The 21,242-nt window shown below is 34.3% G+C and overlaps 8 protein-coding genes across 12 annotated transcripts; 3 read left to right on the top strand and 5 right to left on the bottom strand.

Annotated features, from left to right (window-relative positions):
* Window positions 1-307: 307 nt before the first annotated feature.
* LOC144469008 (protein FAM136A) lies at window positions 308-1,863 on the bottom strand. The gene is made up of 3 exons (XM_078178850.1): window positions 1,144-1,863; window positions 857-997; window positions 308-788 (listed from the first exon to the last, which is right to left on the bottom strand). The coding sequence occupies exons 1-3, from the start codon at window positions 1,228-1,230 to the stop codon at window positions 585-587; spliced, it is 432 nt and encodes a 143-aa protein (XP_078034976.1). The 5' UTR covers window positions 1,231-1,863; the 3' UTR covers window positions 308-584.
* A 456-nt stretch (window positions 1,864-2,319) lies between these two features.
* Atpsynbeta (ATP synthase, beta subunit) lies at window positions 2,320-5,570 on the top strand. Its single transcript, XM_078178846.1, has 7 exons — window positions 2,320-2,477; window positions 3,330-3,533; window positions 3,630-3,893; window positions 3,991-4,334; window positions 4,405-4,630; window positions 4,710-4,939; window positions 5,020-5,570. The coding sequence occupies exons 1-7, from the start codon at window positions 2,372-2,374 to the stop codon at window positions 5,191-5,193; spliced, it is 1,548 nt and encodes a 515-aa protein (XP_078034972.1). The 5' UTR covers window positions 2,320-2,371; the 3' UTR covers window positions 5,194-5,570.
* A 95-nt stretch (window positions 5,571-5,665) lies between these two features.
* Nse4 (SMC5-SMC6 complex kleisin component Non-SMC element 1) lies at window positions 5,666-7,265 on the bottom strand. Of its 2 annotated transcripts, none has more exons than XM_078178847.1 (7): window positions 7,028-7,265; window positions 6,834-6,926; window positions 6,633-6,763; window positions 6,444-6,558; window positions 6,075-6,368; window positions 5,884-5,999; window positions 5,666-5,799 (listed from the first exon to the last, which is right to left on the bottom strand). In XM_078178847.1, the coding sequence occupies exons 1-7, from the start codon at window positions 7,212-7,214 to the stop codon at window positions 5,752-5,754; spliced, it is 984 nt and encodes a 327-aa protein (XP_078034973.1). In that variant the 5' UTR covers window positions 7,215-7,265; the 3' UTR covers window positions 5,666-5,751. The 2 variants fall into 2 exon arrangements, with proteins under 2 accessions (XP_078034973.1, XP_078034974.1); XM_078178848.1 differs by having other exon boundaries at window positions 5,884-5,996; window positions 7,028-7,259.
* Window positions 7,266-7,413: 148 nt separating this feature from the next.
* Window positions 7,414-13,085, top strand: Lt (vacuolar protein sorting-associated protein light). Its single transcript, XM_078179981.1, has 14 exons — window positions 7,414-7,770; window positions 7,837-7,974; window positions 8,130-8,406; window positions 8,477-8,675; window positions 8,750-8,904; window positions 8,975-9,215; window positions 9,286-9,550; window positions 9,737-10,240; window positions 10,317-10,650; window positions 10,720-10,956; window positions 11,031-11,075; window positions 11,154-11,227; window positions 11,301-11,359; window positions 12,951-13,085. The coding sequence occupies exons 1-13, from the start codon at window positions 7,750-7,752 to the stop codon at window positions 11,352-11,354; spliced, it is 2,544 nt and encodes an 847-aa protein (XP_078036107.1). The 5' UTR covers window positions 7,414-7,749; the 3' UTR covers window positions 11,355-11,359; window positions 12,951-13,085.
* LOC144468588 (uncharacterized) lies at window positions 11,299-11,955 on the bottom strand (the record flags this gene model as incomplete). The annotated part of the gene is made up of 3 exons (XM_078178165.1): window positions 11,299-11,460; window positions 11,526-11,699; window positions 11,731-11,955. Coding segments are annotated over 3 exons (492 nt in total), but the record flags the coding sequence as incomplete, so codon positions are not given.
* On the bottom strand, window positions 11,946-13,100 carry LOC144469564 (ciliogenesis-associated TTC17-interacting protein). The gene is made up of 4 exons (XM_078179989.1): window positions 12,931-13,100; window positions 12,596-12,857; window positions 12,252-12,536; window positions 11,946-12,172 (listed from the first exon to the last, which is right to left on the bottom strand). The coding sequence occupies exons 1-4, from the start codon at window positions 13,098-13,100 to the stop codon at window positions 11,963-11,965; spliced, it is 927 nt and encodes a 308-aa protein (XP_078036115.1). The 3' UTR covers window positions 11,946-11,962.
* Window positions 13,101-14,085: 985 nt separating this feature from the next.
* Tyrrs (Tyrosyl-tRNA synthetase) lies at window positions 14,086-19,601 on the top strand. 4 transcript variants are annotated; one of them, XM_078179986.1, is made up of 16 exons: window positions 14,086-14,397; window positions 14,464-14,688; window positions 14,764-14,950; window positions 15,027-15,161; window positions 15,221-15,416; window positions 15,486-15,677; window positions 15,757-15,858; window positions 15,930-16,051; window positions 16,126-16,214; window positions 17,061-17,465; window positions 17,543-17,805; window positions 17,891-18,106; window positions 18,164-18,358; window positions 18,447-18,711; window positions 18,788-18,929; window positions 19,008-19,147. In XM_078179986.1, the coding sequence occupies exons 1-16, from the start codon at window positions 14,108-14,110 to the stop codon at window positions 19,119-19,121; spliced, it is 3,138 nt and encodes a 1,045-aa protein (XP_078036112.1). In that variant the 5' UTR covers window positions 14,086-14,107; the 3' UTR covers window positions 19,122-19,147. The 4 variants fall into 4 exon arrangements, with proteins under 4 accessions (XP_078036112.1, XP_078036111.1, XP_078036110.1 ...); XM_078179985.1 differs by lacking the exons at window positions 14,086-14,397; window positions 14,464-14,688; window positions 14,764-14,950; ... (4 more) ...; window positions 15,930-16,051; window positions 16,126-16,214 and adding exons at window positions 16,525-16,681; window positions 19,474-19,601 and having other exon boundaries at window positions 17,079-17,465; window positions 19,008-19,167; XM_078179984.1 differs by lacking the exons at window positions 14,086-14,397; window positions 14,464-14,688; window positions 14,764-14,950; ... (4 more) ...; window positions 15,930-16,051; window positions 16,126-16,214 and adding exons at window positions 16,525-16,681; window positions 19,264-19,364 and having other exon boundaries at window positions 17,079-17,465; window positions 19,008-19,167.
* Window positions 19,411-21,192, bottom strand: LOC144469563 (neuropeptide FF receptor 2). Its single transcript, XM_078179988.1, has 5 exons — window positions 20,834-21,192; window positions 20,348-20,757; window positions 20,042-20,267; window positions 19,760-19,962; window positions 19,411-19,689 (listed from the first exon to the last, which is right to left on the bottom strand). Exons 1-5 carry the CDS (start codon window positions 20,870-20,872, stop codon window positions 19,416-19,418), a joined length of 1,152 nt encoding a protein of 383 aa, XP_078036114.1. The 5' UTR covers window positions 20,873-21,192; the 3' UTR covers window positions 19,411-19,415.
* Window positions 21,193-21,242: the final 50 nt, after the last annotated feature.

The following is a 21,242-nucleotide window of genomic DNA, read 5'->3' as shown; positions in this document are numbered from 1 at the left end:
TCGAGCGAGAGTGGTGGAAAGGTTTTATATCATGAAAAAGTGTGCAATAAGCGTAATGTCTATTGTAACAATAAAGAAATGATATTAATTGCAACGGTGAATTTGTTATTACGTTGAGCGAGCGAGAGTGTGTGAGAGAGAGAGCGAGAGAGAAAATAATAATAAAATCAAGAGAAACGAAAATGTACCACTGCAATCATCAAGTGTACTAGTTAATAAATACTATGATCATGGAATTCGTTACAACCAGACTTCTCTTTGCTTGCTACAGTTATAACAATATTCACTGTGACGATTAAAAAACAAATTGGTAACAAAAACTGTTGTATTGAGGTACAATGTATTGACAGATGACGTGGATACAAAATATTACATAATCTGCAATGCAACTCAAATTACTATTATCTGTAATTAATAAACTGTGGTATATATGCACACTTTCATGTGCTCTAAATGTATAAGACCTACAGTCTTATTTACCGGTATATAAAATTATTTTCTTTTAAGTAAGGCAATATACATAGTGACCATTTGATAGCAGTCTGGCCTTCTCAATTTATGAATTAGTATTTGCATTAGTTCTATTATTGTTCGTACTTTTTACTAGCTAAAACTTTCTTCATTGTTTTCTCTAATGTAGGTAACATGTCCAAATAACTATCTACACATTTTGTAGCACACTTGTCAAATTCATCACTGTACCTATCTACATCGCTCTGTGTAGGATGTGGTCCCATCTGGTCTTTTATTTTGTCATTGCAATCCATAACACATCTTTGTAATCGATTCTGAAAAATATTTGTTATTTGACATGTTGGCTTTTAATTAATTTTCTTTTTATTGAGTGATTTAGTACCTGAACTCTTTCGAACTCTCCTTGAATATAATGTTGAGCTTTATTTAAAGAGGTACTGCAGTTCTCCACACAGTGGTGTACTTTCTGCATACTGTAAGTTTCATTATCGCAGCATGTCGCAGCACACCTGTGCATGTCACCCTGAATTCAAATCAAATTATTTCTGAATTGCATGCAATTATATTTCTATTCTCACATGCTACAGAAATATTTATTAATGTATCATAGCAAACGGAATGCAAGCAATGAAATAACTTGGAAACACTCTTCAGTGCCATCAAATATACCTGCATTTTTCTAATATAAGATTTGTCAATCTGTTCCACCATTTTACTCATATGCTCTTCAACTCGTCTTCTCTGTTCCTCAACCATTTTCACTTGTTCGATACAAACCGAAGGGAAATCAAATAACCGGCTACCTTTAACGTTGTATCAACACTTCGCATGGAAGATTGTAGGTTAGATCAGTACATGTGTAGTTATATAATTGAAGAAGAATTTATATTTGGCGGGTTTAAATAATCAACGATATTTATAAAACAGACTACTATTCAATCAAAATAAAAAACGTCATGATCTATTTCATTAATAAATGTACAATTTAAATTAACGGTTGCATAGTAAAAATCATATGCAGTGATGCCTCATCATATTGCTCCTTTTTATTCCCACCATTTTAATGCGCATCCAGCTTCGCGCAGTTAGTTTAAACAGAGAATGGGAGACAATCGAGAGAGACAAAACGAAAGCAACGGGCCCTATGTCAGTGTCCACACTGACGAGAAATCTAGGCTGTCTCACTCATCCTTACTTGCGGTCTCACTCTCTTCACGCATCCCTTTGCCTGGTGTTCCATCTAAAATATGTACTCTCACTAATTTCAGACGGAGCACCAGGCGTACAGATGCGCGAAAAGAGTGAGTCCGCAAGCAGGGTAAAGGGAGACAAACTACATTGATCGTCGGTGTAACTGGTTTCGCTTGTGGTTGTACTATGTCGTGCTCTCTTGCTCACTCGCTACTTCCTCTCTTCGTCTAAAACTGTGAGGGCAGCACTGCTTAGCTGTAGAGTGTCAACCAATCAGAGAAAGACAGTTTCTGTACCATACCTCAAATTTTTAAGCTCCTTGCCCCTGGCATGGCGCAATATGGTGAGGCATTACCGTACTACATACAGAGTAGCATAGAAAATCAATATATGATCTAATTTCAAGTACTGTTATTAAATACGAAAGGAATGGAAGGTTATTTTTAATATTTATGGATATCGTATTTTATTGCAATACGTTGTAAAAACTAGGACTGTGTTCCATAAGAACACATGAGAATACATAAGAACACGGCTTACGACTGTACATGTCCGCAGTTGTACGCAACGATCCAATAACGACTTTGCGCAGTAGAAGTGCGCGTAGGCGTGGTCTCGTAGAGCGCATGCGAAATTTGTATAATAGGGTACAGTCCATACGAATTGGAAATCATTCCGGTCGCCTTTCTTCACTTGACCGGCCAAGATGTTGAGTGCTGTATCGAAGGCAGCCGCTGGTGCCCTGAGGGCCGTCAAACCAGCCCTTCTCCAAAATGAAGCTGTGAAAGTATCGGGAGTACTGTCCGTGAACAGTGAGTAACCGATTTATTATTTTATCAAAGATACTTTTCGTCCTATCGCGACCCAACTCGTAATACACTCCACAACTGTTCTTCAACGTGTTACAGCCGATTAGTTGCAGTGCCATCAGCACCACCCTCTAGATTTCTACCAGCTCAATCTGATAATTTAATCTGACTTAACATTTATCTGTTTTATTCTTACAACTGACATACGAATTGCGAGGAAGAGAAGCATTGTATTGATTATATAATCCGTATTATTTGACCGAACCGTTAGTGGTAATACCACTGTGCCAACATGGCGGCATTAAGGTCACTTCGACTAATTTTTAACTGCATCGAAACGGTTTTTTGTCATTACTGCAATTGGCAATGTTTCGAACATTGTTCGGTCTATATTTGAATTTCATCTTCTCTCTTAAATACCACGATGTAATAAGTACCTGATCTTTTTAGACTTATTAATATCGTCAGTCAAGTCTCGTGGACAATCGATTATCTTTCATTTCTTGTACAAGTTATTGAGGCAGTTTGAACTTTCGGTAAATACATATCGTTTACACTTAATAAAGTAATTGCGGATGCTTATGCAACCCGAAATACAAATTTGTTAAATTTTCAGTGAAGTATACACATGTAATTTGTATTATGTAACTTGCTTCTTGTGAGTATTATCTAATATTCTACCGAGTTTATTTTAACTATTGTTTCATACATGGATCTTATGGATGCATAATTTCTGAGAAAAATAGTAATAATTTAACATTGAATATATAATTGTAAAGATTGACAATTGTTGGTTGGCCATATGCAAACATAATTATACAGATTATTTATTATTTATGGCTTATTTACAATTAGGTAGAGATTATGCAAAGGCTGCTAGCCAGAGTGGAGCCCAAGGAAAAGTTGTGGCTGTCATTGGTGCTGTTGTTGATGTTCAGTTCGATGATGCCCTTCCACCAATTCTTAATGCCTTGGAGGTTCAAAATCGTAGCCCCAGACTAGTCCTTGAGGTTGCCCAGCATCTTGGAGAGAATACAGTGCGCACCATTGCCATGGATGGTAAATGATCTTTTTTCATTATTTGTAATAAAATTCAAATATTGTTCAATGATTATTGTGCTCATAGTTTTTTTATAATGTAATATAACTATACAGGTACTGAGGGTCTGGTTCGTGGTCAAACCGTTTTGGATTCTGGATATCCCATCCGTATTCCTGTTGGTGCTGAGACCTTGGGTCGTATTATCAATGTCATTGGTGAACCAATTGATGAACGTGGACCCATTCCCACTGACAAGGTTGCTCCCATTCACGCAGATGCTCCTGAATTCGTAGAAATGTCTGTCGAACAGGAAATTTTGGTAACTGGTATCAAGGTTGTAGATCTTCTTGCCCCCTATGCCAAGGGTGGTAAAATTGGTAAATTGAATTTTCTACATATTTGTATTTATTATTATTATTATTATTATTTTCCATGTGCTCTAAACTGTAAAATCCATTCGATATGATTCATTAGGTTTGTTCGGTGGTGCCGGCGTCGGCAAAACTGTACTGATTATGGAGCTAATCAACAATGTAGCTAAGGCCCATGGTGGTTACTCTGTGTTTGCTGGCGTGGGCGAACGAACGCGTGAAGGCAACGATTTGTACCATGAAATGATTGAATCCGGTGTCATCTCTTTGAAGGACAAGACCTCCAAGGTAGCTCTGGTGTACGGTCAAATGAACGAACCACCAGGCGCTCGAGCCCGAGTCGCTTTGACTGGATTGACTGTTGCCGAATACTTCCGTGATCAGGAAGGACAAGACGTATTGCTCTTCATTGATAACATCTTCAGGTTTACGCAGGCTGGTTCAGAAGTATGTTTCACCTCCATTGTTCTATTATTTCCGATCAGGGCTTCCATTACTAATAATTGACTTTTTCTAGGTGTCTGCTTTGCTAGGTCGTATTCCATCCGCCGTCGGTTACCAACCAACTTTGGCAACTGATATGGGTAGCATGCAGGAACGTATTACGACCACCAAGAAGGGATCCATCACATCTGTGCAGGCTATTTACGTGCCTGCTGATGACTTGACTGATCCTGCTCCTGCTACCACATTCGCTCACTTGGACGCCACTACTGTATTGTCTCGAGCTATTGCAGAGCTTGGTAATTAAACGAATTGTTACTTTGATAACATTCCAATAGATTCTGGGAGAAGACTAACATTATCATTGAATGATATCAGGTATTTACCCTGCTGTCGATCCCCTTGACTCTACTTCCCGTATCATGGATCCCAATATCATTGGAACAGAGCATTATAATGTTGCTCGTGGTGTACAGAAGATCTTGCAGGATTATAAATCGCTTCAAGATATTATTGCCATCTTGGGTATGGACGAATTGTCTGAAGAAGACAAACTTACTGTAGCCCGTGCTCGTAAAATCCAGAGGTTCTTGTCTCAGCCATTCCAGGTAATGGTAGCTCTGTATTTATTGTACTGCTGAAATTAACTTTTCTCGTGCTGTCATGATTATTAATTATTTTTATATAGGTTGCCGAAGTGTTCACTGGCCATGCCGGAAAATTAGTACCATTGGAAGAAACTATTAAAGGATTCCAGAAAATCTTAGGTGGAGAGTATGATCATCTTCCAGAGGTCGCCTTCTATATGGTCGGTCCCATTGAAGAAGTAGAAGCAAAGGCAGAGTCGTTAGCCAAGCAATAAGAGAAAACACAGTCATCGTAATCATGTCATTAATAAATAATTAAAACGATCTTCTAATAATACAAGCCTGTTTCTTTTTTATCTACAAAAGGAATATTGACTTATATCCAGAATTGTTAACTATCTTTATATTGAAATTGCAAAACGGGGATTAGAAGATTGTTTTTTCAGTTTTATGCAAATTCAGAGACATACCAAAGTGTTGGGAACATCGTGAACATAATTAGCCGCAAAAATTTCTATAAATTTTATAATTCTGTTCAGGATGTTTTCTACCAGCCATAGATCGAAAAACATTGTTATTATTCAACATATACTTAAAACACTATAGTATATGTTAGAAACTAATAAAAATTTTACAAAAACGTACGGATAAATGTGAAGTTTCAAAATCATTCTTTGTTTTCGTAAAACTTTCTTGTTTTGCTTTTTTTTAAGTTGGGGCAGTGATAGAGAAATATACACATTTACTTTAAGTACGAAAATATTTTTTTTTTATATTTTAAGCAGAATAATTCACATTCTTTGCAAAAAACATGAGGATAGAAGATGATGTTATTAAAAATTAATCATTGGTTTTTCTATTCGATAAATATCTCTAAGTACCTGAAATAGAAAATAGATTTGTAATGTTTGAGAATTTATTAATTACAATTTAAAGAACTACGCGATGCGTCAAGGTACTCTTACCCTCCATTGATTCATATTTAAGTAGACAACGTTTTGAATATTTGAAGACTGTCCACTTGTTGTTCGTATAGTATCTTTTGTGCATGGTTGAACTATTAGGGTCCCAGAGCTATCTACTATCAAAATGGAATAGCATTAAGTAAGTTAAAAAAAGAAACTATATGTTTCAATGGTTACTGAAAAAGAAAGACCTTTTGTTACTTGGATTTTTCCATCCCTGACTAGAAAAGATATTTGCAGGATATTTTCAATCGTTTTTCCAAAGCTGGTAGGATGCAAGACTAGTTTGAAGAAATTGAGAGGTTCATGATTAGTTTTATACTGCCGCGTAATAAAAACTTTCATCTTTACAGTCCGTTCTAGGCCTTCCTCTTCTTTATCAACAACTATCAGATTTTCAGGTTTTCTTATTTGTGCCCAAGCATCTCTAGGTGCTGTTTTTTTTCTTTTAATAATTTCTTTTCTCTCTAATGGTACTAATGTACCTACGAATAAAAAAAGCAAACGAAATACTCCTTATTTGCTTTCACTATTTATAAATATTATAAAATTTATAAAACCTAATAGTGTGCTGTATTGAGGAGTTGTTTTAATACTTTTCATAGCTCTATTTTCTAGATATGACCAATCTACTACTTCCGATTCTATATTTAGTTCTCGTTCTAGATGCTGCAGCTAGACAAGATATAGAGAATTTGTTAGGAAACAAATATTAAAAATAATATACATATACTACATGTAATACATACCACTTTACGAGCAAATTCCTCACAATTATAAGTACTCATATGGTTTGTTAAAGCACGTGTGCATTGTTGTAGAACTCTGGAGGATATGCTCATCATTTCAGAATCTAATAATACCTGTTCTTGATTCCGCACTAGCAACATATTAAAATATTAGATATAGAAAAATATAAAAAAAGAACATAGTAACAGGGCTATGTATACTTTTTTCTTCTATAGTTGTTTCCAAATTTATGATATCTGTTTGTTCCATACACATGTCTAATGTCTCTATAGCGCTATCATTGAGTGTATCACCTGTAATTTACATATTCTTACTAGTTTATTTTGATGAGAATATTCCATGCAACCAAGTACACAACCATATTGTGTACATTAAATTTATATAGATATCTTACTAAGAGATTCAGCTTTGGTTATAATGTCCCTTAAAATTTCTTTACGTTTCTGTGAAGACCGTTCATTCACGGAGCTGTCCGTTGAATCAATACTTTCGCGGGACATTTTAATTTCTTTCTTCGCTAAAAAATTATCAGAACCACTTGTCCAAAATGAGAGTATGTATGTGATCAATGGAATTAACATAAACTATGTATTACTTAGTTAATGCTGGTAAATGCTCGTGTGTTTGTAATCGTGACTTTTGCTCGCTCGCAGTTTTCTACCTTTACCTTTGAGTGCGAGGACAGCACTGTTCTCATAAGAATCGTTAGCCAATGAGAGCGATGCAATTTTTCTCCGTATCCTTGCATGCTGCGCAAGTTGCGGTCCGAAAATTGTGCATACTTAAACTTAAAGTATTACTGTAGTGTTAACCTATCCCTATGCCTATCATCCATCAATGTGAAATTGAGCTATGCTAATATTTACGAACTGTTTGTTGCATTGGCTTGTACGCGTTACATTACCAAACTATTTATTTTCAAGCGGTTACTTTCTTATTGTTTCTTAACAATTTTCTATATTATTGCAATATTGTTTAAAAATCGTGAGTATCAAAAGAGATTGCGAATAAGAAACAGTGAGTACTCATTAAGGAAGACGAGGAAAACTTTGACAGCTCGTGATTACAAACGATTCTACGTTTCAATTTTGCTGGCAAAAATTTGAAGAAACGGGTATGGAAAACACCTCGAACAAGGTAAAGTTTTTCGTTTTACTATCAAACAGAAGATCGTGATGAGACTCTTACAAAATTTCTTTATAGGAAGAACAGAACAATCACGATGATTCAGATCGGGAAATAGACGAAGTAGAGCCGAGGCTCAAGTACGTTAGGATGCGAAATGATCTGGATAATATATTGCAAAACGATTCAGCTAGTTGCATCGCTGTGCATCCAAAGGTATAAATTATGTAATATTTTCAAACATTCCTTTTGTTCGTGTCTCATGTTTTTGTGTCATAGATACTAGACCATTTTAATGTACAGTGTGGACCAAAGTTCAGAATAGGATATTTTGTAATCCTTCATTACAACAATTTTATTTCTGTGTTTAGTTTCTCTGTCTGGGTTCTCATTGGGGCATGATCCACCTTCTAGACCACCAAGGCAACAATATTCAGTCAAAGAGTCTGCAGGCTCATACTGTTGCTGTTAACCAGATCTCTATAGATCATAATGGAGATTTCATTGCATCTTGTAGCGATGATGGAAAAGTTTTTATAAATGGCCTTTATAGCATAGAAAATAATCATACCATGAACAGATTTGTGAAAAGTATTGCTATAGATCCAAATTATTATAAAAGCAGTAGTGGCAGAAGATTTATTATAGGTATACAGGAAAGAACATTGTGCCCTATTTTTGTGTTTTCTAAACACAATGTAATGTTATTGTTTTTCAGGGGATGATAAATTACTTTTGTACGAAAAGACTTTTTTATCTAAAATTAAGCTTACTGTGTTATGTGAAGCAGAAGGTGCAGTAAGATCAATTGCATGGATCGGACAGTTTGTAGCATGGGCGTCAGATAAGGGTGTTAGGATTTATGATCTAAATGCAAGGTGTTCATTAGGTTTTATTAAATGGACTAGATCCGCAGAGTAAGTGATAGATTAATATTAGAAAATTAAGGCACAATCAAGAGAATACGCTAACAAAATTTCTTTTTTTTTAGAGCTCTACCAGAACACTATAGGTGTAATTTGAGGTGGTCAGATGATCGAACATTATTAGTTGGCTGGGTGGATATTGTAAGAATTTTTCAAATTAGGAAAAGATCAATTCAGGAAATGGTTAATAGAGACCTACCAGAATATGTAGTAGAACTAGGTATACTTGTCATTTAATCAAGTAATTACAAATTGCAAGAGCATTATAAATAACACCATTTTAATTTCAGTCTCTACATTTCAAGTGGATTTTTACATTTCCGGTATTGCACCACTAGAAAATCAACTAGTATTATTAGGATGTTTGAAGGAATTAGACGAAAATGGACAAAGACAGAGACCAACAGTACATATTGTTGAACCAAAGTTTCAAAATTTTGTAATTGTTTGTGAAAATTTTCTTACACTACGTGGTTACCAGGATTATAATTGTAACGATTATCACTTAGATTGTTTAAAAGAAGAAAATAGGTATTCTTAATGCTTGAAAATTGTGGTAGATATTTTGAAATTTTTCTAATTTTTCTCTTTTTACATTTAGATTTTTTATTGTGAGCCCAAAAGATATTGTTGTAGCTAGCTTATATGATGCAGATGACAGAATAGAATGGTTATTAAGGCACGGGAAATTTAAACAAGCATTAGAAGCTGTAACAATAAACAATGGCAAGGATTGTAAAAGGCATAATTTGGTTAATGTTGGTCGTGTGTATTTAGATCACTTATTAGCTTGTGAAAAATACGATGAGGCAGGGAAACTCTGTGTACAATTTTTAGGAGGGGATAAAAAATTGTGGGAGGAAGAAGTTAGTATAATTTACTAATTCAGTGTTTAATTATTATACTGTCCAACACTAATAACACGTTTCAGTAACTAATGAGCGATTTTTATAGACTTCTATATTGGAGGAAAACTGTCAGAAACATGAAATTGGTGTTGGATATTATTATCACTTTGCTTTAAATTTTATTACTGATGTATATTTTTGCAGATTTATAAATTTGCAAGGGTTCATCAACTAAGATCCATTTCCTCTTTTCTTCCAAGAGGCGATGTAAAATTAGATCCATTGATTTATGAAATGGTTTTATGTGAATATCTGAAAATGGATCCTAAAGGATTTCTTGCCCTAGTCCAGGAGTGGTCACCAACGCTATATAACGTCACAGCCGTCGTGAGCGCTGTTCTAGAGCACCTTATAGCAGCTCAAAATCAACGACATAAAGAATTCTTAGAAGCTCTAGCTATTTTATATATTTACAGTGGGAGCTACGATAAAGCTTTGGCTATGTATTTGAAATTAAGGCACAAAGGCGTGTTCCAGCTTATACGGCAGCACCGATTGTATTATACTGTCTCCGATATGATCGAAGGTTTGATGGATTTGGATGTGGATCAAGCTATACAATTTTTTTTAGAGAAAGAAATAGTGTCATTTGTGACACCCGAAGCTGTTGTGCAAAGATTAGAACATAATCATCGATATTTATATTTGGTAAGATATAGAAACTCAATAACAAAATTTACATCTAGAAAATTATATTTATGATTTTAAAAATTGGCCCTATCAGTATCTGCACGCGTTAGATCAGAAGGATCCGAAAAATTCCAAAAAGTACCATGGGTTACTACTTCGTCTCTATGCAGACTATTCTCGGGATAAGTTGTTGCCACTTCTACGACGATCTGATACTTACCCAATACAACAAGCGCTAGATATTTGTAGTCAGCGACAATTCTATCCGGAAATGGTGTACTTACTTGGTAGAATTGGAAACACCTCTGAAGCTTTAGCACTCATGACACGGGAATTAAATGACATGGAAAGCGCTATTGCTTTTTGCAAAGAACATGATGATAAGGAATTGTGGAATGATCTAATTAACTATTCGCTCGACAAACCTAGTAAATAACGTTATTTTACTAATCGTGATACTTTTCTGTAAATCTCTAAATGGAGTTATCTTTTTTCAGAGGCCATTACATTTCTCCTTCAGAATATAGGGACTTACGTGGATCCTAGACTCATGATAAAGAAGATAGATTCGTTTTTGGAAATTTCTGGGTTGAAGAATGCTTTAGTAAAAATGATGTGTGATTATAATCTTCAAGTTTCTGTGCAAGAAGGTTGCAAAAAAACATTGTCCAATGATTATTTTAATTTAATCGAAAAGCTGATAAAATGTCGTCAGAAAGGATTATTGATCGATGGTTAGTACTTATTAAGAAACAATTATAGTATTTGTGGTCACAATGGTCATAATCATGATGTGTTTTTGTATCAGATGATCAAGTGTGTGAAGCTTGCCATCGGAAAATAATTGTAACAGGTATCTATAAGGATGACAAAAACCCGAACGGCTGTAGTTCTATTTTCATTATATTCTTACAATTATTATTTGTTGCAGAACCAAGAAACTTAGTTGTATTTTATTGCAAGCATTTATTCCATAAAAATTGTTTACCATATAAAATTTACACGGTCTGTATATTAATTTCTAGAGTACATATAAAACGCTCTATATATTCTCATACAGTGCAATTTTAAATTTCAGAAAAATTGTTTCATATGCAATTCACATAAAAATACGTCTTCCAGCAATAAATAATATAGGTAATGTATTATCCCTTCAACATATGTATTATTTGGTCGATGATAGAACATTTCGAACATGTATTAGTTATTTTAAAACATCCAGGACATTTTGATAGAGGCTAAAAATTAAATGATTATATGAATAAATATAATTATGAAGTATGCTTTTAACATAGACGTTTACTTGATAGTCGTCGCAAGTTTTCATGATTGTGTGACACTTGCTGCAAGTAGTTTCTAAATTTGTATCGTCTTGAGGATGAAAAGACTGCTCTTCTGAACTTGTTTTAATTTTACATGAAGTTGAGGTGGACGTATCATACGATTTAATAGATTTCATAGAATCGTAGGAACACTGAAATTCATTCGTATTAGTAATGATTCATTTTGATTATTGATAAAGTACTTACTATGTTCAGAGATTCTTCATAAGAAGATCTTGAAGAGATTTCCTTTGGACACTTTATGGTCAATCCACAAACGCCGCACACGACTTTCGATGTTTTCTCTGCTAGCTGTGATATTATATCATCATCATTCTCGCCCGTTGTACTGGTCTCCCAGGGTATCGGATCTTTTGCAAACGCTTTGAAATGTTGTATCGTGAAGTCAATTACATTATCAGGTTTCACTGTGGAGACCAGCAAAATTTAAATTTGTTGCAAAATGAAATATTTTTTGTATTAGTAATATGACCTGTCTAAAAAGAATTTGTAGAATGCTTATCCAGTTGTGATTACCAACTAGTAGCGTTTGAGTGTAATCTTTAATCAGCTGTTTCACTTCTGGATGATCAGCTAGGTATTCCGCATGTTCAGCCATTTTAGAGAACTATACAAAATTAAGAAAAACATTCTCTCAGAATTTCGTTTTATGGTAACCGTAAAAAATATTTGCCGCAATTTTTTACTTTCGTATCTAAATATTTTGAAAACATTTCAATATCTTCCGACCAATGATCCCTTAGTGGACATTCTAGCTGCATTGTACTGTTAGCGACTGTTGGATCAGCCAGTGGATTAATTTTTAATACATAAGGCATATCTAAACAATTGTGACGCAGTATTATACCATGTGGACTTAAATGAGTTTTTATAATCTGCACATGTCCATTCCCTTTATGTATTTTACGTTCAATCGTATAGACATCTAAAAAGTGTCCATCTATTTCCATGCGTTCGAATGGAATGCATACCTGCCGAGAAAAATTCAGTTGAATTTTCTACTGTGCGACATAAATCGATATGTTCTTACATAACTAGATGTTGTTAATTCCCCATCAATGGCGATAGCTTGAAAAGACAATATCCCTTCATAATTTGTTAATGCTAAATATCGCATCAGCAGTATATTCACCCCTTCGCTAATTAATTCATTGTCGTTATTAAAATTGAGATTTTTCGTTTCTTCAGATTGATCACATGGACAAGTATGCTTTAATTTTACATAGTAAGAGTTATCCTCCATACCTATGTAAATTGATTTTTCGCGTAAACCATCATCTTCGTACACAAATCTGAAATATTTCTCAATGTTAACATGATATCTACCAAAAATTTATCGATAAACTTTTCTTAACATTAATTAACTCTGTTCTTTTTTCTTCTAGACAGTGCAGTTTCGACGTTGTCAAGCTGATGACTTTTGTTCCACCGTACTGACCATCGACGGACATTGAAGATTGCATTTGCACCAGGAACTCGTGATTCTGAGGCCCTACAGACTCAACCAAAATGCAATAGCCACCTATTGGCATCATGTCCTTTTCAAATTCATTCTTCGAACAAACTATTAAAGTTTCTCGGAAGCACAGTGCTGCCCGTTTCGTACTGTCTGAAGTACAAATGAAAGAGAGATTTTAGAGATGTGGAACGTAATATCATCTTTGATATTAATCAACATGTATGTTCTGTCTGTTAAATTATAGGAACAGAAATAATTTACAAAGAATAGATGCACTACATTCCATACACATGATTTCGCCAACGACGAATATATTTGCCAATATCTATATATATTATATACATTTTTCTATAGCAAATTTTCATTGCGCTACGTTTTCGTGAATATTAGTACAGTTTTGTCTCGCATATCTGTATTCGTCGTTGGGTTCGAAATTCTGGCAAGAATTTTGCGTTTAAAAGCAATTGGTGGGAATTCTTTAAGTCGCTGTATATACTTATATATAAATCGAAGCTTTAGGGCGAAATTAGTCTATAGTAAAATGCAAAGAACAGAACAATAAGCAGTTGACTAACTAATTACTCTGTACAGCAAGGTGCCATTATTGTATAAAACGATTAATAGTACGTTTTGTAGTACCTACGATATGTAATTAACACTCAGTTTACGTGTACTTAGGTTATTGATATTGATTTATGGATTGCATTGTAGAACAGCAATATACATACAAATTATAATTAATATATAAATTTTACACGCCGCTTTAAATGCTGTATGTTGCTTAATTATAAAAGCTTTCTCGCGATGATTTTTGATAATTAAAGTCCATCGTCTCTAGATGAAAGAAATTTAATTTAATTCTAATGACCAGTAATACATTTCTATTTACCGATGAGGAATTCGGGAATCCATTTCTTAATGTCAAACAGTTTACAAGAAATTTCTTTTTCGTCGCCCTTCATTCCAGCTGCTACTATGAAACAAGCGTCTTGAAAAAGAAAAGAAACAATAAACAGAAGTTAGTAATTATAACTTTGAAGATAGTGGAATTATGAGATCGTAGCGAAATATTAGAAGTTTGCAATGTTTGATCCAAAGCGTAATACGATGACTGCTGATAAATTATTAAAGAAGCGAATAGATGTTCATATTTGCGAGCTACCGAAAACATCACAGAGTAATTTGCCGAAGTTACCACCCAACGCAAAGTTTCATGCTCGTTGGAGACGAAAATTTCAAAAGTTTATTTTGGTTTCTGAGAACCATCCTCTAACACGTAACACGTTACGTAGTTACGCTGCAATTGCTTTTGAAAAACGAAGACATGGACGGTCTTCATTCTGGTGGATAATTCATCCATGTAGCGACTTCAGGTAATTTTCATCAATGAAGTTTCATTTACATTCGTAATCAAAATTAATATTCCTTCATATATATAGGTTTTACTGGGACATTCTAATGACGTTTATTTATCTATACCTATTCATTACCGCGCCGTACATTGTGTCATTTCATAGAATAGTAAGAAGTAGCAGTCCAACAAGTTGGACTCGAGTATATCCCGCACTCATGATTTGCATAATTGATATTGGTTTAAATTTTATAACTGGATTCATTTCATCCGAGGGACATGAAATATTTTTAGACCCAGTTCTAATAGCAAGGTAAAGTGGTTCACATCTTTTTCGTTTGAAATTTCATAGTTGTTCATTTATGATTAAAAGCATTGTTTGTTTTAGACATTATGCGAAAGGTTTTTTTTTCTTTGATTTTGTATCGTCGGTACCCATGCTATGGTTCCAGAAATACACTATAACACCTCCGGGTCCTGAAGCAAACTCATTGTTGTTAATACCAGAATTGTTACCATTGATGAAGTTAATTCGCATCTGGACATTACGCGTTTATTTAAGGCAGATCACAGCAGTAAGCATAAGCAACACTAGAAAGAAAAATTCGAAAGCAGTAACAAGTTAGGAAAAATGGAACATAATTTTTCCAGAGTTTCACAATTTCTCATGCTATGGATAAAGCCTTATGGATAACAATGCTTATGGCATTGATATTCCACTGGAGTTGCTGTATCACGCACGTTGCTCCAGTTATTTTTGCACACATTGATCGCTCAACCATAGAAGTAGGTAGTCCATAGATCTATGAAATAAATGTAATTAAATTTAATTTCCCCGATTTCAGGGGAGTGAATTGTATTTTATTAAATCAGGAATAAATAAGAAATCGGGTGCAGAAATTTACTTACAGTATCTCCACATGGGTGTGAGCAATTTCTTTGGATCAAGTTTTACTGAACTGTACGATTTGAGCACAAAAGATACAGCAATACGTTGCACAATTTTAATACTGGGAAAAGGGTGTTTAATTTATATTATAGGTAACGTTTTTTCAAGTTTATGAAAGTATTTAATGAAAAGAATGTCTTTTAACTTGTGTATTGTAATAGTATTGATTCTGCAACTGGCGAAATCAGCTGCTGAACCGGAGTTGAAGTATCAACGAATTATGTACAGAGTAAATGAATATATTCACGAGAAAAAACTTCCGGATAAGCTTAAACATAAGCTCCTTGCATATTATGAATATCGTTTCCAAGGCAGCTTCTTTAAGGAAAAAGCCATATCCAATACCTTATCAAGTTAATAGTTTGTATAAAAGGATTTATAATTATCATTTTAGCACTCAGAGTCTCAGAATCATTTAATTCTTGAACCTAGATCATCTATACCAAGAGATTATAATAAACAGTAGTCGTGGACTGTTAGATACAGCCACAGTTCTTCATTATTTACCTCGTAATGTTATTGGAAATTTAATGGGTAAGTCATAAAAATTGATATGAATATAAGAAAATTGGTAACTTTTCATTATAACATACAAATGTGTTTAGGGATATTAAAACCAGTTATATATTTGAAAGGAGATATTATCTACGAAAGTCAATCTGAAGGTCTAGACATGTTCTTCATAGTGAGCGGTACTGTTGCTTTGATTACATTCGAGGGAAAAGAAGTAATTTTACAAGAATTTGCCTTATTTAGAAATGACTGAAAAGAAATTATTATTTCAATTTTTTCCTTGGTAAGATATGCCATGAAACAGACGGAGGTCATTTCGGAGAAGGGTCTTTAATTATGCCTGATCGGCGGAGGCTTGAAACAGCAATGGCAATTGAAGTTTGCGAATTGTTGCGTTTAAATCGTCGTGATTTCAAACGTATGTTTCCAACGACATCGACATTTTATAAGAGGCTGGAAAAGATCGCTAAAGATAGACACGACAAAATAATAACGATGAACGAAATAAACAAGCCATTAATATCGCAAAATACTTCTTATGATGGTTATAGTGAAAGAGGCGAGGAAGATACAACGATCGAAAGTGATAATGACACGGAAAAGAAATTAAATTTATTACTCTAAATGATTGTTTCGCGAATGATTATGTTATGTATATCTTGAAATAATGAAATACAATTGATAGTGTTATTGGGTTGAAGATTTCATCAGACATTGAATTCCGTCTGCATTAGCAGTCACAGTGCCGCGTACAATTTTCAAGAATTCGCATGCGTGTACTCCGTCAGCTTCTTCCGGCTTCGCGTATCGCGAAATTTTGGATCTGGAATCGAAGTTACTCAGTGTAATGAAATTTATTGCAATTCATACGTATTAAAGTGTTCAATTCATTAGTGTTGATGACAATTTCTCAAATTTTTATTTCTAAATCATTTTGTGATGATCAGTAATCGTAAATATTATTCGATACGGATTTAATAAAAATTTAGATTCCATAATTTATTTTTAGCTATTATTTTCTAATAGAATTACATTCACTGCTTTAACGTTATTTTTTTATTATTTTTTATTGTAGTTGTCGTTATATTAAAAAAAGGGACATTGTGCCAGAGGTTAAGTTTTATCAACTTGACAACCTTATTATACACGTGGCCGGCATATGAATGTCATTTTGTTCGACAAATATATATTAATATTTACTAAGCGCGTTAATAAATAAACTGATTTTTTATTTTATTCAGAGCTGCAAACATGGTCGAATTGAAGTGGGAAGAGAAGTATGATTTGATTACTAGGAATTTGGCAGAGTGGCTCGGTGATGAGAAAATGAAAAATATTCTAAAACAGAGAGATCTTAAGTTATACTGGGGTACTGCAACGACTGGTAAACCTCATATTGGATACTTCACACCAATGTCAAAGATAGCAGACTTTTTAAGAGCTGGAACTGAAGTTACGATATTGTTTGCTGACCTTCATGCTTATTTGGATAACATGAAAGCTCCTTGGGAGCTTCTGGATCTTCGTACTCAATATTATGAGGCAGTTATCAAGGCAATGCTTAAATCCATCAACGTACCTTTGGATAAGTTGAAATTTGTTAAGGGAACTGATTACCAGTTGTCTAAGTAATTAATTATTCTATTACTTAATATATATGAAATATCTGAGAAGATATAATTTTAATAAAATTTTCTTTTACTAGGGAATATACATTAGATGTTTATCGATTGACATCTCTTGTAACTGAACACGATGCAAAGAAAGCTGGAGCAGAAGTAGTTAAACAAGTAGCAAATCCCTTACTCTCTGGATTGTTATATCCTGGACTACAAGCTTTAGACGAACAGTACCTTAAGGTTGATGCCCAATTTGGCGGTGTGGACCAAAGAAAAATCTTTACATTCTCAGAAAAATATTTACCAATGCTTGGCTATGAAAAGCGTATTCATTTAATGAATCCAATGAGTATGTATATGGCAGAAATATAGTACACAAAAGTGAAGTAGATTTTGTTGAGCAATAATAATGAAATACATCAATTTTGTTTTAGTTCCTGGTTTAGCTGGATCAAAGATGTCTTCTTCTGAGGAAGACTCTAAGATTGATCTTTTGGACAATGCTGCAGCAGTAAAGAAGAAGTTGAAAAAAGCATTCTGCGAGCCTGGAAATATAACTGACAATGGAGTTCTGTCATTTGCCAAACATGTAATATATCCTCTGTTTAAAGAGGGGGAGTCGTTCAATGTACCACGAACTGCCGAATTTGGTAGGTGTGATTTAAAAATATTTTATTAGTTTTATTAACAAAAATTGCCTGTTACAGGTGGCGATATATCTTTTGACAAATATGAGGATTTGGAAAATGCATTTGCCAAGGAAGAAATACATCCTGGAGACTTGAAAGGTGCAACTGAAGTTTATATCAACAAATTGTTGGATCCAATTAGAAAAGAATTTGAAGGGAATCCGAAGTTAAAAGCTTTGGCTAGTAAAGCATACTCACCCCAACAGAAACAAAGTAATATCTTTTTGCACATACGATTAGAATTTCCAAAAGTGAATGAAGTAAAATAATAATGTTAAAATTGCATTATTTTAATGTTTAGAAGCTGTAGAGGAATTGACGCCAGCTCGATTGGATATTAGAGTTGGAAAAATAGTCGAAGTATCAAAGCATCCAGATGCTGATTCACTTTATGTAGAAAAAATTGACGTGGGAGACGCTAGCGGACCACGTACAATAGTTAGTGGACTTGTAAATTATGTACCATTAGAAGAGATGAAAGACAGAATGGTAGTTATTCTTGCTAACTTGAAACCGGCGAATCTTAGGGGTATTCAGTCTCACGGAATGGTCCTCTGTGCCTCTGTGTAAGTTTGAATTTAATGTATTATGAATATAATAATGTAATTTATGTCTTAATGCATGAATCTTGAATTCAAATAGAGATGAACCTACAAAACGAGTGGAACCACTGAGACCTCCAGTAGATAGCAAACCTGGTGAAAAAATTACTGTGGAAGGATACGAAGATGGTACCCCTGATGATGTACTTAATCCAAAGAAGAAAGTATGGGAGAAATTACAAGTACGTTTTCATCCTCGTGCCGTATCAAGATTGATATTTCAACTTGTAATTTATTAATATTTATTAATCTTCTTACAGCCGGATCTTGTAATAAATGGTAGTGGAGAAGCGTCTTGGAGCGGCAACCTCTTGTTTACTTCCAACGGTGGTAAAATTATAGTCGACAGTCTTAAAAACGTGGCAATTAAATAATCTCTTCTCAGATGAATAGAATTTGCATTTTAATTATTCAGGAAAAGTAAGATTTGTTTCATACTCTAAGATTGTCGGTGTATGTTATTTTATTCTATTGTCAACAACACTTTTTTGTATTTTTTAAATGTGGCATTTATAGAAATAGAAAAAGGCATCGTCGCAAGAAAAGTTACGTATTTATTAGTACGTATCGCATGATATCCTGTCCTTAGTGTGATGAGACATTGTGTGTGACGAATTTTATTACTAACACTTGACCACTTGTAATACCAAGTTAAAATTATGCTGAGATTATATTTGTTTAGTAACAGTGGATATATTGTTTGGTATTACATCTCTTTCGTTATAGTTTATTCTTATGCAAGGAGAACGTGGTCTTAATTCGTGGAAACGATTAGATTTCAACTGTGAAACGCTATGAGGTTTTGATTCATGCTTCTTCTTGCGGATGAGCCAGGATGTAGCAGGACAGAGTGCTAATTGTTTCCTCAATGGACTGCTGCTACAACCGTACAATACAGGATTTATGGCTGTATTGACCAACACCAGGTACCTACTCACATACCTGTTATCCAAATTATTTTATGTTATATAGGGTAACCCATTTAATAGCTGAATGTTTTTAAAATATTTACCACAGAGTGTACACAGCATCTGCTTGCCCTGGTTTAGGTGTACCGTTTAGCAATTGAGCCCTTCTTATTATTAACGCTGTGAATGGTATACGACATATTATGAAAACCAATACTAGAAGAGCTAGTACTTGTGCCACTTTACTTTTATATTTTACCACTATAGGATATTTACTTCTTAGAGCTTGTGATTCATAGCGATCTAGCTGTAATAAGAATTAACAAACGTTACGTATCTTTAGTAATCCATTTATTTATGAAATATGAAAAAATTTAGATGACTACTTTAATTAGAATAGCTGAATAACATATTGCCATAATGGCCAGCGGTGCCCAGACACTCAAGCCTGCAAATATATGCCAGTATGGATAGATCAGCACTGTGTCTTCGGTGCAAAACGTTTCTAAATAATTTTTCCATTGCCTTTCATAATAACGTCGGAAATAGGTCAAAGGAGCTGTGACAGCAACAGCAGAAATCCACGTAATGATGAGCAATATGTACATCGCCCTTCACAAACAGAAAAATACATTTATGTGTGTTAATGCATCCTGTACAATTTTCGTTTTATTAATATTTTGTAACACAACCTCTTTGTTAGCTTTCCTGAACAATTGAATACAATTGCAGACACGCGATCGTAACTTATTGCACTCAAATTAAAGACCACCACTAATGTCAGTGCATGTACCAATGATGCATCCAGACGGCAGCCAATTTCTCCCAAAATGTAATTCTGAAATAGATCTCTGCAGAGGAACATCCATGGACATATTATGCAGCTACCTAAGTCTGCGATGCACATGTTTACGATTAGGAGATTCGTAGTGGTTCGGAGAGACTTATTTTTCATCACCACGTAAATTAATCCACTGTTAGCTAGAGTTCCAATGATGACGATGGGTAAAATACTAAGAATTTTTACGACCACTTCCCATACGGGTTTTATTACCCAAATCTCCGAAGGGAATGGATGTTTGCTGGTGTCGATGTCTTCCCACTGAGAACCCACAGACTTATTAGATTTACATACTCCGTAAAATTAGATGAAATATTGCTTTAATGTAGGATCATACTTTTGAATCAGCGGTCGTACTTTCGTACTTATGCTCCATGTGTTTATAGTTATTCTTACTATGTAGGTATAGCGTGAATTCTGATAGACTACTGAGGGTACAATAATTATTATAAGAACTTAATCTGAACGTAGCAGATGGCCCATTAGCATTAGGAGTAAGTCTGTTTGCATAGCTCTCTAGATATAGTGGCTATAAAATCTATTTACATACTCAGACGTTTTATAATGAACATATTAAAAATAGAATGAAAATATATAATTCATTGCAATATAAAATTCTAATTTAGTTATTGTGTAAATACTTCAGTTACCTACTGTATCAGAGAAACGCATAAGATGTTCTTGTTAATGATGGATAATTCTTATGATAACATCATTGAAATTAGCTATATTTTTATTTGGTTGCA

Source organism: Augochlora pura, chromosome 4 (genome assembly GCF_028453695.1).
Source record: "Augochlora pura isolate Apur16 chromosome 4, APUR_v2.2.1, whole genome shotgun sequence".
NCBI lineage: Eukaryota > Metazoa > Arthropoda > Insecta > Hymenoptera > Halictidae > Augochlora > Augochlora pura.
Note: the sequence above shows the minus strand (reverse complement) of the source record. Positions and strands in the feature narration are given on the sequence as shown.

What these genes read in the sequence shown, in the direction of transcription:
- Tyrrs (XM_078179986.1), top strand. Translation starts at nt 14,108, where the DNA reads ATGTTTGATCCAAAGCGTAATACGATGACTGCTGATAAATTATTAAAG. An exon ending in TTACATTCGAGGGAAAAGAA is followed by an intron (nt 16,052 to 16,125) that starts GTAATTTTACAA and finishes TTCCTTGGTAAG; the next exon opens with ATATGCCATGAAACAGACGG. An exon ending in ACCACGAACTGCCGAATTTG is followed by an intron (nt 18,107 to 18,163) that starts GTAGGTGTGATT and finishes TGCCTGTTACAG; the next exon opens with GTGGCGATATATCTTTTGAC.
- LOC144469008 (XM_078178850.1), bottom strand. Translation starts at nt 1,230, where the DNA reads ATGGTTGAGGAACAGAGAAGACGAGTTGAAGAGCATATGAGTAAAATG. An exon ending in CTTATATTAGAAAAATGCAG is followed by an intron (nt 998 to 1,143) that starts GTATATTTGATG and finishes ATTTGAATTCAG; the next exon opens with GGTGACATGCACAGGTGTGC. An exon ending in GAGAGTTCGAAAGAGTTCAG is followed by an intron (nt 789 to 856) that starts GTACTAAATCAC and finishes AATATTTTTCAG; the next exon opens with AATCGATTACAAAGATGTGT.
- LOC144469563 (XM_078179988.1), bottom strand. Translation starts at nt 20,872, where the DNA reads ATGGAGCATAAGTACGAAAGTACGACCGCTGATTCAAAA. An exon ending in GTACGACCGCTGATTCAAAA is followed by an intron (nt 20,758 to 20,833) that starts GTATGATCCTAC and finishes GTGGGTTCTCAG; the next exon opens with TGGGAAGACATCGACACCAG. An exon ending in ATTCAGCTATTCTAATTAAA is followed by an intron (nt 19,963 to 20,041) that starts GTAGTCATCTAA and finishes TTCTTATTACAG; the next exon opens with CTAGATCGCTATGAATCACA.
- Nse4 (XM_078178847.1), bottom strand. Translation starts at nt 7,214, where the DNA reads ATGTTAATTCCATTGATCACATACATACTCTCATTTTGGACAAGTGGT. An exon ending in TCAATACAGCACACTATTAG is followed by an intron (nt 6,369 to 6,443) that starts GTTTTATAAATT and finishes TTTTATTCGTAG; the next exon opens with GTACATTAGTACCATTAGAG. An exon ending in TAAATATGAATCAATGGAGG is followed by an intron (nt 5,800 to 5,883) that starts GTAAGAGTACCT and finishes TTTCTATTTCAG; the next exon opens with GTACTTAGAGATATTTATCG.
- Lt (XM_078179981.1), top strand. Translation starts at nt 7,750, where the DNA reads ATGGAAAACACCTCGAACAAG. An exon ending in ATCATCGATATTTATATTTG is followed by an intron (nt 10,241 to 10,316) that starts GTAAGATATAGA and finishes TGGCCCTATCAG; the next exon opens with TATCTGCACGCGTTAGATCA. An exon ending in TCGGAAAATAATTGTAACAG is followed by an intron (nt 11,076 to 11,153) that starts GTATCTATAAGG and finishes TATTTGTTGCAG; the next exon opens with AACCAAGAAACTTAGTTGTA.
- LOC144469564 (XM_078179989.1), bottom strand. Translation starts at nt 13,100, where the DNA reads ATGATGCCAATAGGTGGCTATTGCATTTTGGTTGAGTCTGTAGGGCCT. An exon ending in AATTAACAACATCTAGTTAT is followed by an intron (nt 12,537 to 12,595) that starts GTAAGAACATAT and finishes TTTTCTCGGCAG; the next exon opens with GTATGCATTCCATTCGAACG. An exon ending in CAAAATATTTAGATACGAAA is followed by an intron (nt 12,173 to 12,251) that starts GTAAAAAATTGC and finishes AATTTTGTATAG; the next exon opens with TTCTCTAAAATGGCTGAACA.
- Atpsynbeta (XM_078178846.1), top strand. Translation starts at nt 2,372, where the DNA reads ATGTTGAGTGCTGTATCGAAGGCAGCCGCTGGTGCCCTGAGGGCCGTC. An exon ending in GGGAGTACTGTCCGTGAACA is followed by an intron (nt 2,478 to 3,329) that starts GTGAGTAACCGA and finishes ATTTACAATTAG; the next exon opens with GTAGAGATTATGCAAAGGCT. An exon ending in TCGAGCTATTGCAGAGCTTG is followed by an intron (nt 4,631 to 4,709) that starts GTAATTAAACGA and finishes GAATGATATCAG; the next exon opens with GTATTTACCCTGCTGTCGAT.